Consider the following 18888-nt stretch of genomic DNA (forward strand, 5'->3'; position numbering starts at 1 on the left):
TCCGAAAAACATTTTTTGGCATGAAATTATCGCGTTCTGTGTGAAAGTATTCATGACAAAAACAACAGTCTGAAAAGATATGTTGATGTGCAAAACCTATGCAAGCCTATAGGGTTAGGCAGGCAGTGGTTAAGCTTAGTGTAAGTCCCCAGGAAATGAATGTAAGTCAATGTAATGTCCCCAAAAGTGACTTAAGTGTGTGTGTGTGTGTGTGTGTGTGTGTGTGTGTGTGTGTGCGTGCGTGCGTGCGTGCGTGAGTGCGTGCGTGCGTGCGTGCGTGCGTGTGTGTGTGTGCGTGTGTGTGTGCGTGTGTGTCAGAGAGGGAGGAGGACCTGCTTTGCCACATTGGTCCCAGCAGTGGCAGCTGCGTAGGAACCATTAGACATAAACATTTCCCCTCTTCCCTGTCCAGTGATAATATTTCTCCACACTGAGACTGGATCATTAGCTCTGAAGACACAATCTTTAACTGCAGCCTCTAATGCAATAACACTGATGTACTGTAGTGAGGTCTCCAGCTGTTGCCTATAACATTATTTCTTTGCACTTCTGTCTCTGAATGAGAGAGAGAGAGAGGAGGAAAGAGAGAAGCCTGACGCACAGACGCAGAGTGAGAGAGAGAGACACATAGAGTTCTGGGTGCCAAAGCTAAATACATACAGATAAAAAATGTCTCTCAGAAAGTGTACTTGACATTAAAGGTCCCATATTATGCTCATCTTCAGGTTCATACTTGTATTTTGTATTTCTATTAAAACATGTTTACATGCTGTAATGTTCAAAAACAACTTTATTATCCTCATACTGTCTGCCTGAATATACCTGTATTTATCCTCTGTCTGAAACGCTCCGTTTTAGTGCATTTCAATGGAATTGCGTTGCTAGGCAACAGCTTGGGTCCATGTGTACTTCCTGTCAGCTGATGACATTCACATACACTGTAACGAGGAATAAACTGGGACACATTTAGAATGTTTACTTTTAAAATTGTGTAAAGGGTTTAAATATTGTATATTTGTGACATCAGGAATGGGCAGAAATCCTGACAGCTTATTTCAAATGCAGAGTTTCTGAATACGGGCTGTGCGTATTTCCCTGTGGATTGAGTGTTTTGATACTTTCACAGTATTTATATAGGACTTTAGCCTGCTTTATAATAAAAAAAAAACATGAAAATCTCACTTTTTTATAATATGGGACCTTTAAAATAGTGCAAGTTAGAATGTAGGACACCGAATAAGCTGAATGTAAACATGAATGCAGTAAATGTATATGCATGATAGAATATAAATATATATAGTGTAATCAGATGATGTAAACAGGTTGTATGACAGTAAGTAAAGTATATAAAGTGACAGTGACAAATTCTGGGTGCCAAGGCTAAACATACAAATGAAAGATGTCTCTCAGAAAGTGTATTTGACATTAAATGCCCATGATTTTCGATTAGCTGGTCCTTTAGCGTTATTTTTGGTTGCCAAGGTGAATCGTGAACGGACAAAAACGGCAAGGGGCTGCATGCACTCACTGAATGGCTGTGCGTCATCGCAGCAGACCCAATAGCGAGATACGCCTCTTGTCGTGCCCAATATATAAAAGCTGCGACTCTCTGAGACTGAACCGTTTTACTCTGGTTGGTAAAAGCAAGTGAAAGTCATCAAATGTCCGCTCATTTCAAAACAATTCAATTTCCATGTTTCCACATATAGAGGAATAATAATGGATTTAAACGTGACGCTCTCAGGGCGCAACTTGGAGAGACTCTTTGGGAATAACTCTCTGTTTCTGTTTGAAAAAAACAACACTTCCAAGACGGATGAGGAAGACTTAGAGGTGAACACGGATGTTTACTCCAGGGTGATCGTCACCGTCATGTACGCCTTGCTGTTCTGCGTGGGCTGCCTGGGTAACTCCATCACTTTGTACACCCTGCTGACCAAGAAGACCCTGCAGAACCTGCAGAGCACTGTGCACTACCACCTGGCCAGCCTCGCCGTGTCCGACCTGCTCATCCTGGTCCTCTCCATGCCCATCGAGCTCTACAACTTCATCTGGTTCCACCACCCGTGGGTGTTCGGAGACTCGGTGTGCAGAGGTTACTACTTCCTGCGGGACTCCTGCTCGTACGCCACGGCGCTCAACATCGCCAGCCTGAGCGTGGAGCGCTACATGGCCATCTGCCACCCGTTCAAAGCCAAGAGCATCATGAGTCGCAGCCGCACCAAGAAGCTCATCAGCGCCATGTGGCTCGCGTCCTTCGCGCTGGCCATGCCGATGCTCTTCGTCATGGGCCAGGTGATGCGTAAAGGAGAGAAGATCTGCACCGCCATCGTGTCTCCTGTCACCCTGAAGACCGTGCTGCAGGTGGGTGTTGTATAGCTGCTTTAGTGTGTGTTGGCTTTTACGCACAGATGTATCCACAGTTGCGATTTACGCACCGGGATGAATTAAAGGGGGGATATAAAATGTCACTCTGGAGTCCCCAAACTCAAATACGTGGGTGGTGGTTGATACTTTCTTTAAGATTCAAGATTCAAGAGTTTTATTTGCCATTTGCACCTAAGTACATTGGAATTCTGAGCAGTTTATAGTTTTTTACAAGAAAAAGGTAGAAAAGGCACAAGGTAATTACAGTACAAAATAAGTAGCACATTCAACTCAACACAATAAATAAATAAATTATTAAAATATAAAACGCCCTCAGTGTAGTCAATATATAAACTAAACTACCCTCTGCATAGGAACGATACCCCCAGAATACAAATATACAGTATATATGCTCCATGACCATGTTAGAAGAACTTGTAGCTCTCAAAAATATTTTTAAAAAGAAATAATTCATATATTTCAGAGAATTACACAGTGGAAGGCAGCATATTGCACATCATTACAGTCCATTCAGTTCAGGTGTACTGTGTGTCAATAATGGTAGTGGGGTAGAGGTGAGGTGTGGGGTATTTGTGTCCCTCTTTACTGTCCTTTACAGTGTACATGAGTGCCATTGCCTTGACAAACTGTACGGTTTTACGTCCGAATGTGTCTCCAAAATCCTGGTTTGTGCGCACAGATACCTGTTGATTTTCCACTGGAAAACACAAAAAAATTCTGTAGTTTAGCATATGCATAAAGAAAGTTTAATGTTATTGTTGAGCTGTATAGGCTTTATATTAGTATATCAAAAACATAATTTAGCCACATGTTTATCAATAATTCCACCTCATTGCAGGTTGATTTCTGCCAGGAAATGAACATGGCAGACTCTCACCAACATCAAGAACATGATGCTTATTTCTGTAAAAATCAATCACACAATGCTGAACACACAGGAAATTATCAGATCCTCGGTTCTCAATATCTGAAAAAAAAAAAAAACATTTGTTGAGCAGAATAAACAGCTACTAAAAGATGAGCAAAGGTAATCGAGGCTGCCACAGGTGGGATGTTTTCTCAAGTGGATGGTGTCCTGTTGGCTCACTTCCTGTGCATTTGTATATGTTGTGCATGTAGCACTGATATGATTGGTGATTCATGCATTACTAGCTGATTTACAGAATTTTTTTTTATCATTGAAGACACTTTTCAAGCAGAAATTCTAAAGATCAGCTTCTCAAATGTGAGGATTTAATTCAAAATAAATATTTATAAAAGAAAATCACACAAGTTAAAAAAAACAATAATGACAATCTAATACTTAAAATAGTGCAAGTTAAAATGTAGGACACCGAATAAGCTGAATGTAAACATGAATGCGGTAAATGTATATGCATGATAAAATATAAATATATATATAGTGTAATCAGATGATGTAAACAGGTTGTATGACAGTAAGTTAAGTAAAGTATATAAAGTGACAGTGACAAATGATGAGCTCAGGCGCTCCAGAGTTCAGCAGTCTTCTAGCCTGCAGGATGAAGCTGTCCCTGAGCCTGGTTGTGCAGGACCGGATGCTGCGGTACCGTCCGCCACACGGCAGCAGGCAGAGCGGTTTGTGGCTGCGGTGGTTGGGGTCTCTGATCTGATCTTGTTGGCCTTCTTTCTACGCCGCTGGGTGTAGAGGTCCTCCATGGATGGCAGCTCCATCCTGGTGATGTGCTGAGCAGTTTTCACCACCCTCTGTAGATCCCTGCGGTTGAGGGCGCTGATGCAGCCGGTCAGGATACTCTCGATGGTGCACCTGTAGAAGTTGCAGAGTATCCTGGAGTCCATGTCGGTAAGACTATTAGAATACAGTCACCTTGAACATGAGCCCTTATTTGTGCCTCTCATGATGATGACGATTTTCTGAAAAATAAATACCAGGTATTCATAAAAATAAAAAATAAAAACATTTGTTCGTTTGACAACGCTTACCACGGTTCTAAAGATACTTCTAGAATCCTCAAAAAAATGCTCTGTTGGACGATAAAAATATTTCTTAACATGTTTCCCAAGTTGTGACTGTTTCCTAAAACAAACAAAGATTGGTTTATTACCTCCGCCAAGGCCGAAGGCCAAGGAAGGAGGTTATGTTTTCACCGACGTTGGTTTGTTTGTTCGTTTGTCCATTTGGATGATTACTCCAAAAGTCCACGATGGATTTGCATGAAATGTTTTGGAGGGGTGTGGTGTGGCACAATGAACAATCCATTTGATTTTTTTTAGTAACTCCGCTAAGCCTGTGCATTAACACCACAGGCTTTAAGACATGCACAGTGTAACTGTTCATGACGCGTCACCCTGCCTCTTTCCTTCTGCCTGCAGAGAGAGAGACAGAGAGAGAGCAGGGGGTGGAGGGAGGTGGGGGGGACCTATTTGGCGTTTTTTCACATTAAACTTGGTGAAATTACAATTGAGTTCGACCAAAGCACACTTGGTGATTGTTGGAAAGAGTAACGACGACGGCTTAGGTGAGTTTTATTTTGTTTCTGTCCAGTTTGAATGAAGTGTTTTACGATGCTCCGCTACGTACAGCTGGTCTCAACATAACAAAAAATACACGTGGATGATGGCGCAAGCTGAACGGAGAGTGCCATTCTAGTATTGATGTTACTTTCCAATTTCTGGCAACAAAAAAAAAAAACACCTCCTCAAAATGTTTTTAACTGATGTGTATGACTTGGACAATAATATTTTATTGCATCTGGTTTCACTTTTTGCTTTATCATTTTATCACTGTTTCTTGTGTGTTTGGAAAAGCACTCAGTAATTATGGTAAGAAAAGTGCTGTACAAATAAAGTAATTATTACAAAAAGGCAAAGGACATATGTCATTTCCTTGTAATGTCATTAGAAAAACTTGTTGCAGGCAGCTTGGGTTTAACAGGTTACAAAACGTTTTCGTGTGTAGCAGAGTGAATATTTGTCTCATCTACATGGTTAGAAGAGTCTTTGAGGGTTTTGGAAATTCCTTCAGAACAGCTGTAAGTGTTTTGTAAGTGATTTGGTGCCATCTAACGATGTTGTTGCAGATTGAAACCAACTAAAACTTATGTGCCGAACGTGTAGGACTACGGTGGCCAACGTGAAAATGTGAATTGCCCTCTATAAAGCCAGTGGATGGTTTGTCCGTTCTGGGCTACAGTAGAAACATGATGAGGACCCGCTCCCTAAGTAGATATAAACGGCTCATTCTAAGCTAACGAGAAGACCACCATTCTTATTTTCAGGTGATTATACACTAAAGAAAACATACCTTTTAATGTATTCTATTTCTGCCAATAGATCCCCCTAAATGCAACACACTGTTCCTTTAAATGTGTTTTTCAAAGCAGGTATTAATGTTTTGGACATTTAGATGTCACGTGTGACTCAAATGTAAAGATAATAAATGAGAGGATCAAACTGGGGCGAGGAAAATGTGATGGACAGTTACTTTAAAGGTCCCATATTGTAAAAAGTGAGATTTGCATGTCTTTTATATTATAAAGCAGGTTTAAGTGCTAAATAAATACTGTTAAACTATCAAAACGCTCAATATATGGAGAAATACACACAGCCGATATTCAGTAATTGTGCATTTGAAACAAGCCGTTAGGATTTCTGTCCATTTGTTATCATTACACGGTTTTAAACATAAACATTCTAAATATGTCACAGTTTATTCCCTGGTTGCAGTGTATGTGAATAACATCAGCTGACAGGAAGTAGACATAGACCCAAACTGTTGCCTAGCAACGCAATTCCGTTGCAATTCCGTTGCAATTCCGTTGCAATTCCGTTGCAATTCCGTTGAAATGCATTAAAACGGAGCGTTTCAGACAGGGGGTAAATACAGGTGTATTCAGGCAGACAGTATGAGGAAAATAAAGTTTTTTTTTAACAATACAGCATTTAAACATGTTCTAGTAGAAACACTAAATACAAGTATGAACCTGAAAATGAGCACGATATGGGACCTTTAAGTGTCCTGAGATTTTACAGACCAAACACGGAATAATCAAGACAATCATCAACAATGAAAATTATCATTAGTTGCAGCCCAATGTGCACATTAAGTACGCATGTGGCTTAATGTAAAGAGCCTGTGAGTCATCAGAAAGTGAGTGAGTGAGAGACAAAGAGAGAGAGACACGCTCACACACTTCTTCCATATTCTGAGCACAGCAGCCCCCTCTAACAGAAAAAGGCTATTTCTCAAATCTGTCCCCGCTGCTCCCCAAGATGAATGGGGTTGCTCTGCAGGTCGTGGGTCGTATAAATGATTATGCCAATCTGCCAGGCTTTGTTTACAATGCACATACTTGGCGTTGACTCAGAAGCCCAAGTGTTGTGATTTGGTTTGTGAGAGAATTGGAAATGATTAGGTGAGGTGTTTAGTGGATGCTCCGTCACTCCGGTGTAGCTTTACAGACATCTGGCTTGAGATAAACGCAAATAGAAATGTGACATCAGCTGCTGTGTATCTAATGTCTGTCTTCAGCAGGAGTGTCTATTCTGCCTGGTTTTACTCTCTACACCACACTGATATTTTCCCATCACTTTGTACTCCCATTTCTCGTGTTTTGTCTGTGTTTTTTTTGTTTTTTTTGCCTCATCTATTCTTCACTCCTGCACGACAGTGACTAAGTGAAGCAGTGCCAAGACTAAGAATTGTTATCTTCTGATGCTTAGTTTGAGGCTATTGGCATTCGTGAGACAGGCTCCAGCAAATACTCTGTCAGCCGAGAAACATTTTCCCACACAAGAGGTCTTACCCTATAGAAATTATACAAGACTTTGTGTTATTGTTTCCACTTGATGTAAAAAGCAGAACAATAAATAAGTTGGGACAGTAGAGTCTGGGGACATTATATGTGACGCACAGTGAGAAGGGGGTAACGATCAAATTGCTCCCATAACATTTTAAAAATGTGCGTGTTTGTGTGTGAATAAATTGCGCAGTTCATATATATATGTATATGAAAGATGCAGTGTAGGCTGGTTCACAGGGCGTCCCGCTGCTATGGAAGGTCTCAAAACACTTTGGACAACAGTGAGTGACGCTGAGGGGAGAGAAGGTGTGTGTCTGTGTGTGTGAGAGAGAGAGTACTGAAGTGAAAGGGAAGGATGAGGGGGTCAGAGAGCAAGTGGGTAGCAGAAGGGGGGCTGATCCTGTGCAGATTAATAGGAGGAGCATTCACTGCCTGGGGTTAGGAGTTCAATTCCCCCTACAGTTAGCCAACAGGCTTACAGTACATTCAACTGCAGTGCTGGAAGTAAAACTGTACTCTAAATGGCAAATATAAATAATGCAGAACATCTGAAAACTGTTTTAACTTCTTGAAACATTCCAAGGCAGGCTCTCAAAAATGTTGCCTTTTGAACCATTTACAAGTTCTTTAAAGGGACTGTTCTAACTACTTACTTAACTTCTTACACGTATAAATCTACCGGGTCGGTTTCCCATGCGCGCTCCCATATGCGCGCTCGCGTGTGGCTATGCTGTTCAGACAAGACTCCAACACAAATTACATGGAAGCACCAAAACCTCTTGGTTCTATCTAGTGAAGCCCGTCTTGCAAAAAAGTGTTGGCGGCGGTCGTACGACACAGGGGAGACCGTAGCTTTAGTCTCCAGGGCCGGAGTCTCTGCTGTTCTCTGCTCCTCTGCCTGCCTGCCTTCACTCACACACCGCGCGCGTTCTCGCTCCACCTCACATCATGCGCGCACACTACACACTGCAGAAGAGTTAGTTTAGCTCTGAGAATATCTAGTGAATGTACAGTGGACGTTTGTGCAGAAATAACTGCTGCAGCTCCTCCAGACCAACAGAGGTCCGTGTCTTGTGAAGTGACGGGGCTCCGCAACGAGAAACGTTATCGTCTCCGACCAAAACCCCAGTGTCTCCCTGCGGGCGCAGTTGGAGACGATAACGTTTCTTTTCCTGCTTCAGCCCCGGAGGCTGAAGCAGGAAAAGCCAACACTAGGATCAGCATTGATTCATGGAGAGACTTCGTCTGGTCAGCTAACATTACTGCCAAGCAGCTGAAATATAGAGTGATATTGTGGTTTTAGTTGACGTGTGTCGCCTCACTGTTTTGAGCAATGCTCGTTCATGTCTATGTAGAGCGAGCAAGCGCGAGCCCGACGCTGATTTTCGTTGACCTAAAGGCCACAGGTGTCACTGTTAACAAGCATTTCTGAAAGTTACAAACAGTCCCTTTAAGTTTAAACTTATAACCCTTAAAGCTTGGATAGATAACATTGGAGAAACCAGTAAGAGTACACTAGATTTTAAAAGTATCCAACCTAAAAACCAGCCCAGTGTTGCCAACTCTTTTCCAATGAAAGTAGCTATAGCAGCACTGGCTCCAAAAGTCCCTAAATCTAGAGAGAAAGTCTCCAAGTCATCAACACTGACAGTCCGTCTCTTCAGGCCTCCCTCCAAAGACACTCCCCCAACATTGTCATTATGAATGTAAACAACCAATATGGCTATTGTTAGTACTCACAGCTGTCAAGCTGGCAGCTGGTGGAAGACTCTGGTGATGTGCAATGAGTGCACAAAGGTAGACAGGTAACTTCGGTCCGAATTAAATGATTGGACGGGTTTCTTACAGTCCTGCGACAACCACAGATGCCAGATTTTTTTGTTTTTGTTTTTTGTCAGAGCACTTGATTTATTGATTGCTGTCAGGATGTAACAAGAAGTTCAACAAATATAACAACAGAATGTTAATAAAATATATTACCTACCTTAGCTTTAAAGTCCCAGAGAAACGTACGTTAGAGCGTCTTTATCTTCTGTACGGTGTGTACTGTACTGTATTTCCCAGAGGTGTACAGTTACAAGAGGGAATTTAATCAAATCTTTTGTATTTGATTGGACAGCTAAAAAGTGGGTGGACTTGGCGTGTGTAGCGTGATACAGAGCTACAGAGGACTGTGGTTCACACCATGGATGTATTAAGAGAAGTGGATGCAGCGTTGGAGGCGGGGCCCCGTTCATTCCGATGAAAGTTGCTCAGTGGCGCATGAAGCCTAAATGGCTCGACTTCCATCCGGAACAGTACCAGGATCTTGGAAGTAGCGTCCGCTCGGTCACATGACTCGGTCACGGGGTCCCAACGTCACGCCTTCGTCACGGCTTGCGCTCCAGCCTCGGTCTGGGTCTCACTCACATGAACGGAGGAGGGGAAATAACTCTGGATTGGCTATTAGTGCGTTTTACAACTTAAAAAACGTATTTTTTTAAATAAGGGCTATTAGGGTGTTCATATTGGGGAGATGATTCACCTAAAAAAAAAATGATCCGCTGAGTTACAGACATCTCTTTCCCAATGTAAGTCTATGGGAAAAAGTATTTTTGGGCCCAATGCATCACGTGACGGACATGGAGGTTGCAGTATCCCCGTTTGGTCACTACGAAAGTTGGGATCGACGACCGGCGCTCTTCCTGGAGGCTTGGGCTCCACACACACCTCCTTCATCGCTAAAAGTTGCAGATTGGTTGATGGATGGATGTCATGATATTATTGGTGGAAATCAGTTGGTACTAGCTTATGTAAGCCCGTCATATTTAGTTTTACAGGAAAATTCCAGTAAAATTGAATATATCGTTAAATAGGTACACGATATGACCGTGAATGTGATCTAAAAGCATTAAAAAGGCCTTTTTCATTTCATCTCGACTTTAATACAGCTCTGATACGGCTGTAAGAAAGTGAACAGTAAACAATGAAGTTAATATTAATTGGATGAAATTAAAAAACAAGAATTTGGGCATATTTTCACAATTTACTGACATTTTATAGATGAGAGAATAATCATTAATTGTTTTAATACCCTGGGGTAAAACACTGTACTTAGGTACAATTTTGAGGTTCTGTACTTCAATTGAGTATTTCCATTTTATGCCAATGATGAATTACACTTCAGTGGGAAATAGTATAGTAATACCTTTTACTCCACTACCTTTATTTGAGAACTTAAGGTTGTAGTTTCTTTGTTACCTCCATCAAGGCCGAAGGCCTATGAAGGAGGTTATGTTTTCACCGTTATTTGTTTGTTTGTTGGTTTGTCCGTTTGGATGATTACTCCAAAAGTCTGCACTGGATTTGAATGACATTTTTTGGAGGGGCGGGGTGTGGCACAATGAACAATCCATTCGATTTTGGTGGCGATCCGGATCATGATCTGGCTTCGGGAATTTTCTTTAATAACTCCGGTCAGCCTGTGCATTAACACCACAGACTTCAAGACATGCGCAGTGTAACTGATGACGTTTTCATGACACGTCACCCAGCCTCTTTCCTTCTTCCTGCAGAGAGAGAGCAGGGGGTTGGGGGGGGGGGGGGGGGGGGGACCTGCAGATTCTGCGTTTTTTCGCATTAAACTCTGTGAAATTGCAGTTGAGTTCAACCAAAGCACACTTGGTGATTGTTGGAAAGAGTAACGACGACGGTTTAGGTGAGTTTTAGTTTGTTTCTGTCCAGTTTGAATGAAGTGTTTTACGATGCTCAGCTGCCTACAGCTGATCTCAACATAAACCAAAAAACACGTGGATGATGGCGCAAGCTGCACGGAGAGGGGGGTCAATCGTACTCGGGCAGCTTGGCGGAGGTCTGCGCTCTCCGAGTGCCATTCTAGTTGATTATGTTTTTACATACTGCAAACACTCCAAAAACATCCCTCTTACCAAGTTGTCTATTATTGACTCTGAAAAGTCAAGACAAGTGAAATAATCTACTAGTTCGGTGAGATAATTTCAGATAATTCTACTGTTTTCATGAATCTTAATACTGGAGCAGCGACCTCTTCTTTCAAGGTTTTCACACCGATTTCTACAGAATTCTTGAAACAAAACCTATTGACCTTCTTCCTACACAGATAAAAACAAAACTCATAAACATGTGCAAGTGATGATGCAGACTATTTACTGAAACACAGGAGGATTGTGCGATGGAGGAAGAGAGACAGTGAATGAGAGAAAGACTAAAGGACTTAATGAGCAAGAGGGGATTTGTTTTTAATTTCTTCAAGGCTGCAGGATGGGAGCGAGTGGAAGTGAAGTTAACTCAGTGACAGTAAGCTCAGACATTTCCGGTACATTCCTACTTTCCTTGCTGTGCGTTTAGCCCGGTGCCGGTGTGTGCACTTACTTTGGCATGTGTACCTGTGAGCTTGTTTGCTGTCGTTGCACTGAGTGGTGTCCTGCTGTTCAGGAGTCTCTGCTTGGGTTGTACAGGGTCATGTTGTTTGTGCAGCAGGATGAGTTAGAACTGCAAAACCGACTGATTCATCCAGAGGAACTTTAACAAGGTTTTCAGATTGTTTTTGCTTTCATTGTGTTTAGCAAATGTCTTTCCCTTCCTCCCGGTAGACACAGTTGTTTGTGTTTGACCATTTGAAAACTGTTCATTACATGTGCGTGATGTAATATACCGGTAGTCCATTTTAGCATGAGGCTGCTATCTGAGTACACTGTAATTGAATTTCTTGGATTGGAAGGATTTTAATCAAATTCAGCTTGGCCCAACACAACTTGCATATATAGGATTGTGCATATTTTGCCCTGATATTCTCTCTTGGTTCTCTATCAGATGCATCTGCCCTATGGATGAAGAGAGTTGCCCTGCAGCTAGAAAATAGAGCATCTCTTGTTTATTAGGTTAGCATTCAGAGGTAGTGATGGAGCCCCAAGATGGTCGACCCAAAATAATCCTCCTTTGTCCTCATTTTTATCTGGCTTCTTGCTTAAATTATTTTCATTTTATATGGACAAACTTGACATTTAACCCACATTTTCATAACTCCAAGGGTCGTTTTTAATTAAGTGTAATATGTAACATTATTTTTCAATATTTAAGCTCTTGACTAGTAATGTAATCCCCAAATGAATTTTGTACCATGAGCTGAAGAGACTAAAGCTGTGTTCACACTACGAGTGTCTTTTTCGATGGAAGTCGGTGACATGAAGCTACAAACTGGCGCCGTTACACTCGCTGTGTGACAGGCGTGACCCGCTACAAATAAAGTTGAGCTCGTCTGAACTTTTTTCAGCACTCCAATGACGCCAATGACATCACAAGTTTTCGTTTCACTTTGTTTTTGGTTCTGTTCCATCTAAAAAATGCTGTTAGCAAGTTCCCAGTGCTATTAAACAACATAACTACGTCGACGAGCACTTGAGCAACACTTCAACAGCAACTCGCCAACAATGTAGCTGGCCATGCTGGCCGTTTTGTTGCTTTTGTCCATGACTCACAGAGGCAGAATTGTAAATACCACTTGTCCAAATAAATGAAGCACTTCCCCCCTCCATCCATAATTGCGTTTGCTGAGGAGAACATGTTGGAGGTGATTTTTTCCATCAAACTGTGACATTTCACCACCTGCTGTTTCTGGAAATTTGGAGAACTTCAGCTCAAATTGAGCTGGAAGAGTAGCACAATCTTCCTGATTTGTGCCAAAACCAATCCCTCTTTTTGTCATGACGTAATACAGCACATTTCCCCACAAAATTCAATCTGGAGGCAGACATTGCATACTGTGCAGTATGAGGGCCAAAGGCAGCAGATGTTGCTTATAGTGGTTACACAGCTCCAGTATACTCATCAAATGACCATGGTATTGATTTATTACAGGCATTTTTTGAAGTGTTACATTGAGCACCTGCCTTGTGACAACAAGTAGAAGCGCTAGACTGAACCTCAAGGAAACGGTGGTTGATAATCTCTGAGGTGGGTGGCCTTGTGCAGTATTTTAACCCCTGACTATTCATCGGTCCATAGCAGATAATGCTTCTTGATCACAAACTGCCTAGTCAGTCAATAAACATCGCATAAACTTAATACAAAAACTCCTGGACTCTTGCTTAAACTCAGTGTTGTCTTATAGGTAAACGTATGAAGTGACTGTCAGTACCATTCTTTTAAACAGCCTTCCTGGCTCCAGTACAACCAGTCACCTTCTGTTTTGTTTTCCTCTTCAAAAGAAATCAGTCCAGACCTCGTTGGACCAGAACAAATCCTCTGTTATGCACACATCTTCACAGCTGCCGGAGTAGCTGAACTCAAAGTGACAAATGGAGCTTCGACCTCACAGAGAAATTCTCTATCAGTGCATTCACTCAAGTGATGTGCTGCCTTGAAACCCCTGCATGTATTAGATATTTGATGACTTTTTTTACTTTTTTTTTTAGCTCTGTTGTTCCGTAATGAAGGCACTTTATGACACCTGTTCTTAAAGACATCCCACCCGGCTGTAATCGACAAAGAGGTGACCTTAATACAGTAACTGTATTCATTTAATATTGAGTATCTTTAAATGCCTGTTAGTATCCTGTTTTTTCTCTGACAGGCTCTCGATGACGCGCTGTGCCTGCGTAGGTTTTGTTTCTATGACAACAATAGCTTTACAACATATCACACTCTATGTATGATAGACTAGCATCAACCGTTTTCTTTCTATTATCTATTTGGGATACTATGTATTTGTTTGTTAAGGAAAGCAGAATCAGTACAAACCGCTCTGTACAGTTAACCTCGCTTATTATAACCAATGATATAATAATCAATACACTTTACTTGCAGTTGAGTTCAACCAATATGTGTATGTATAATTTTTTATGGGCATTAATGTCTGCCACCTGGCCTGTAAAATGCATTTATTAGCTGGCCTGTATTTATTTATTTTTGATTCATTCTTTCTCTAAATTCATTTGAAACCATTTATTTTCTTCTTTTCTTAATGAAAAAGAAAATATTCAGTACTTTTCATTTGTCAAGTATTTAATTCACACAGGACAATTAAACAAAAATAAGCATTACCATGTGGTTATTTCATATGGACTTTATATTTTACCAGGAAAAAAATGTGCTATATCGTGATAGAAGATTTTGGCCACATGGCCCATTCCTACTCTGAATCAGGCCAATTTCAGCTGTCAGCTACAAAGAAGGTATCAGGATTGCTCTAACAGAATTTATTTGCGGTGGGTATTTCCGTACTAACAGCCCGATTGGACGGCGAGGCAACCGGCATACCGGCAACCCCTATATAGCCACAGATGTGCCCTGAAGACTACCACTTTAACCACGTTCGCTACCGCACTACAAAGGGAAGCCATTCTACAAAGTTGAACGTGCGATGGACATCCTGTACTTACCTGTTATGTACCACAAAATTACCAACACATGCACAACCTGGCAAGAAAAAAAGAAAAAACTCCTCTCCAGAGTCAAAACACCAAAACCACAACACTATCAACTTATAATTACTTAAAGTATAATACTACCTGTTCAAAAGTCTCCCTGTAGCGCTTTCTGCACCTTACTACTCAATTCACAAACTCTGGATTCACAAGAAGGAGATTGAATTTCTGATGGAGTAGCTGCTCAAAGCATGTTTCCTGCCTCCAGTGAGAAATATATCATTTGAAATGGAACTCTGGCACTTTTATTATTATTATAAGACACTCTTAACGTTTGCACCAGTGGAACCACAGGTGTCTCCAAATCAACTGCTACTGAAATCTTAAGGATTACAGCTTTAATACCACAGTATGTGTGAGTTATCTGGTAGAAAATATGTGAGGGGGAGAGAGCAGATTTGCACAAGATTATCGTTTATTACATTTTAAATAGTTCACAATTTGTATTGTAAGTGTTTTGATGAATGAAAGATCTGCACATCGCAGGTAAAAGCATGTTGGGGTTCTCTGTTCTGTGGATGTTAGAGATGACCAAGAGAAGAGCCAGATGTGATTGTTTCTGTGTGTGTGGCATGTAGCCTGTGCAGAGACCTTTGTCTAAACAATGTCACCATGATGCAAATATTTGGATTATCCCCTGCTGAAAGTGGGATAGATGTTTATTTAGATATGAACAAACCATGGTAATTACGAGAGCTGTGTGCCGGAGGAAACGATATATAGGCTCTCTATGCACGCGCTCACTAAACGGAAGTTATTTAAGGTTAATGAATCTTCGACAAACGTCAACGCAAGGGGTAATAAAAATGTTCCGTTCTGTATCCAACCCAATTGCTGATGTACATATTTTCACTGAGAGAGAAATCTTGCTGTTACTTCAACTCAACCGGGCTAGAATCAGTGTGAACACAGTGGACTTTGGAAAGGAGTGAGTGAGAGTGAACATGTCAGTGGTAATGTAGTTAATTTAATGTTGTTCCTCAGCCATTTCGGGGGTAAATTGGCTTTGTGTTCTCCTTCCTCTGTTCCTATTTGATAGAAAGGCGAGGAGTACAGCGTTGTCATTGCCTCGCCATGGCCATTCAAGCAACCGAATGTTTACAAGGAAGACAGAGAGAAAGTGAATGCTAGATATTGTATAGAAGTGATCAGGTATGATGTAACATGAAAGCAAGGAAATAAAACATTTCTGAGGAATATACAGCATGTCCTTCTGGCTAAATGACCGGCATCTCTGAAATTGTATTACTGTGCAATGACATTGAGTCCAGAAACCATGTGACAGAATGACAAAATGTGTGGTTACAGACAAAATGACATACAGTATGGGGTTCTGGTAGACATCAGTCCTTCACTAGATACTTTAATTGAATATGACTTAAGAGTTAGAAAACTGAATTATACTTCATTCAAAATATGGAATTTTCTGCCATGTTACTTTTCTATGGCAGAAAGTGAAATGTATGTCTTCAGGTTGTCCATCCATCCGTCCGGTCCATTCTCATGAACACGATATCTCAGGAACGTCTTGAGAGAATTTCTTCAAATTTGTCTCAGACTTCCACTTGGATTCAAGGATGGACTTATTTTAATTTGCTGGTCAAAGGTCAAGGTCACTGGGACCTTACGTCCCTCCCATTCTCGTGAAAGCGATATCTCAAGAACGCCTGGAGGGAACTTCATTACATCTGGCCATAGACTGTATAAAAGAAGTGGATGTAGTCACTGTGACGTCACCCATCGGTTTTAGGACTACCATTTTAAAGCCATCTTGTTTTTTTGCAACCAGAAGTGACAGTTACTAAATGAACATCATGGTGTATTGGAGAAGACTTGAAACTAGCGATTAAGACCATAAACTCATGTTTACAATGTTTACTGAGGTAATAAATCAAGTGAGAAGTAGGCTCATTTTCTCATAGACTTCTATACAACCAGAGGAGTCACTCCCTGCTGGCTATTAGAAAGAATGCAGGTTTAAAATCGATTGTATCTATATTAACTTGTATTTAAGGACGACAAACGTTATATGAAAGTGTTTTTTAGCACTTTTATTAGTAAAGAAATGTTAAACTTAACTCCAGCTCACTCTCCAGACATGCGCCAGCTTGCCAGCTCCGCCCTCTGCAGCGCGAGCACGCATCCATGGCGTGCATGCAGACGAACGGTGCACTGGATTCCTCGCTCTATCACATGAGAGGTAGCTGCGTGGAGGGAGATGGGAACTGGTTTGCATGAGACGGGGGCGGCTTCAACCACGGGCGCTTTCCCCATGCGCTGTCGGTTTACCTTTCCCCGTCATGATATCTATGTGCACGCAGCATCAGCCTCACGTATCCAGCCCTTAAAGTAGACGGTCCGCCAGGCAAAAATATCACGAAAGTAAAGTAAAAAACAAAACAGAAATTCAACTAACGTAGTCTAACATAGCTTTCAAATGTTTTTCTGTATGTTTTCATTTATGAAAAGACCCCAAATGAACACTGTAGGTGGACTACTTGATTACTATCAGCAAATTATTTAAACAGTGTTTTTTTAGGAATGATTAGTGTCGCAAGCTGTTTGATCACTATAAGCGATTGATGTCTGTATTAGTGCTCTACTGTTTATACTGAAAATTAGGACAGAAGCAGCTTTAACTTGAATAGAAGTTGGTTTATTTTATTTTTTGTTAAATATTGCATTGCCTTGAATCTTGAGAACTGAATCAGCAGGTCCTGCAGTTGCACTTTTTATTATTTTCTAATAAAAGCTGTATGTATTTGACATTAATCGTTGTTTACTTGTATTTATCCATAATTAATTTATCCCTGATTCCGTTACAAGAAATCGTATCGTATCGTATCGTTGTAAAAACGTATCGTTACACCCCTATATGCTAATTATGACAATTGCACACAAATGTCTAACGGGGTTAAATGATGAAGTGATGGCATTTTGGACAGACATTGATGTAAACTGCAACATGATGCTTGTGGGAGTGCGCGTGTTTCTAACTTAGGACGCCTTCAAGGACACATTTCAGACTATAGTCCAGTTAATTGGGGATGCTGGTTACCGTATGTCTCAGTTGTATAAACAAGGTTGAACGGCACTGCTCTGCCAACAAATTAAAGTAAGGAACACAATGAGGCATTGACTCACGCACACACTTGAATATAATTATAAAACTGGCACGCTGTTTCGGGAGTACAACGATACGATACTGTCATCTGCTCCATCACCACTGCCAACATGTTTCTGGAAGTGCTTTTCTCTCTAATTGCTTCCCAATAGAATCTCAGTACAGTTCTGCATTAACTTACAACAACTGGATTTTTGAAAACTTCGGGTTTAAGCCTTGGCAAAAGGACCTAGTGGCGACGCCATAGAAATTTTCTATAGGTGACGTCAATACCCGTAACCATAGTAACTAACTCCTGCCTACATGCGCACTAGGGCTGTATCGAATGTCGTTTTTTTTATTTTTATTTTTTCTTATTGTGATTATACAAATTCATGGTGCTGTTAGATTGCTGCTAGACTGCCCTATTAATACATATGCGTGTCTCGACTTCCTGGAGGGCCAAACCACGGGGCACCCATAACTTGTCCCAGGAACCGTTGACTTCCACAGAAGTCTAAGGGAAGCCTGTATATACAGTTAGCTGTAAGCTTTATGGGATAACCTGTATTTTCTTGAATATGCAGCCTTGCAGGCGGTGATGTAGTGATTGCAAATTGCAGACCATACGGTTCGGCTCATTTCCCCTTGGTATTTTGTTCACCATTGTACACCACTGCATTAAATAAAAAGTAATTGATGAGGGACATTTTTGTTTTCAGAGCTAATGGTCACTTAGCAAACTCATTAGCTTATCTCGGTCACTAATGGGACAATATGTTCACACAGTTTATTCAAAAGATGTATTTATACGGTCAACTCCTGTCTCACAACCATCTGCAAAACATTTCTCTTAAGTGGAACCGTTTATACTCCGACAGAGGAGGTAACAGGTTATGGTGCAGTATAGTTCCCTCAAAGATCAGCACTGTCAAGAGGGCTTGCCTTTTGGGCAATAAGCGTGAATTCAAATCCACTAATCGTGCCGGCTCCATTGGAATTGATCTTTCCATTTTAAATGGGGATGTGACCAGGCTTTAGTCTTGCTGCGTTTTGCAGAAAAAAAGATTAAATACATTTTCTTTTTATAAAAAGAAAGATTAGTAACTAGTCCTGCATTCCTTGCTACATATACATCACTACATCAACTTGGCCAACAAGATCGGTCTACTCA

The 18888-nt window shown here is 41.1% G+C and overlaps 1 protein-coding gene across 1 annotated transcript in view; it reads left to right on the forward strand.

Annotated features, from left to right (window-relative positions):
- The first annotated feature begins 1228 nt into the window (after window positions 1-1228).
- The window catches only part of ntsr1 (neurotensin receptor 1 (high affinity)), a 42447-nt gene continuing 24787 nt past the window's right edge, over window positions 1229-18888 (forward strand). Inside the window, exon 1 of the mRNA XM_037771541.1 lies at window positions 1229-2364. Within this exon, the coding sequence (XP_037627469.1) occupies window positions 1720-2364 (645 nt within the window). The 5' untranslated portion in view covers window positions 1229-1719. The remainder of the gene's footprint in view (window positions 2365-18888) is intronic.

The sequence above is a fragment of the Sebastes umbrosus genome, chromosome 6 (genome assembly GCF_015220745.1).
Source record: "Sebastes umbrosus isolate fSebUmb1 chromosome 6, fSebUmb1.pri, whole genome shotgun sequence".
Classification (NCBI taxonomy): Eukaryota; Metazoa; Chordata; class Actinopteri; order Perciformes; family Sebastidae; genus Sebastes; species Sebastes umbrosus.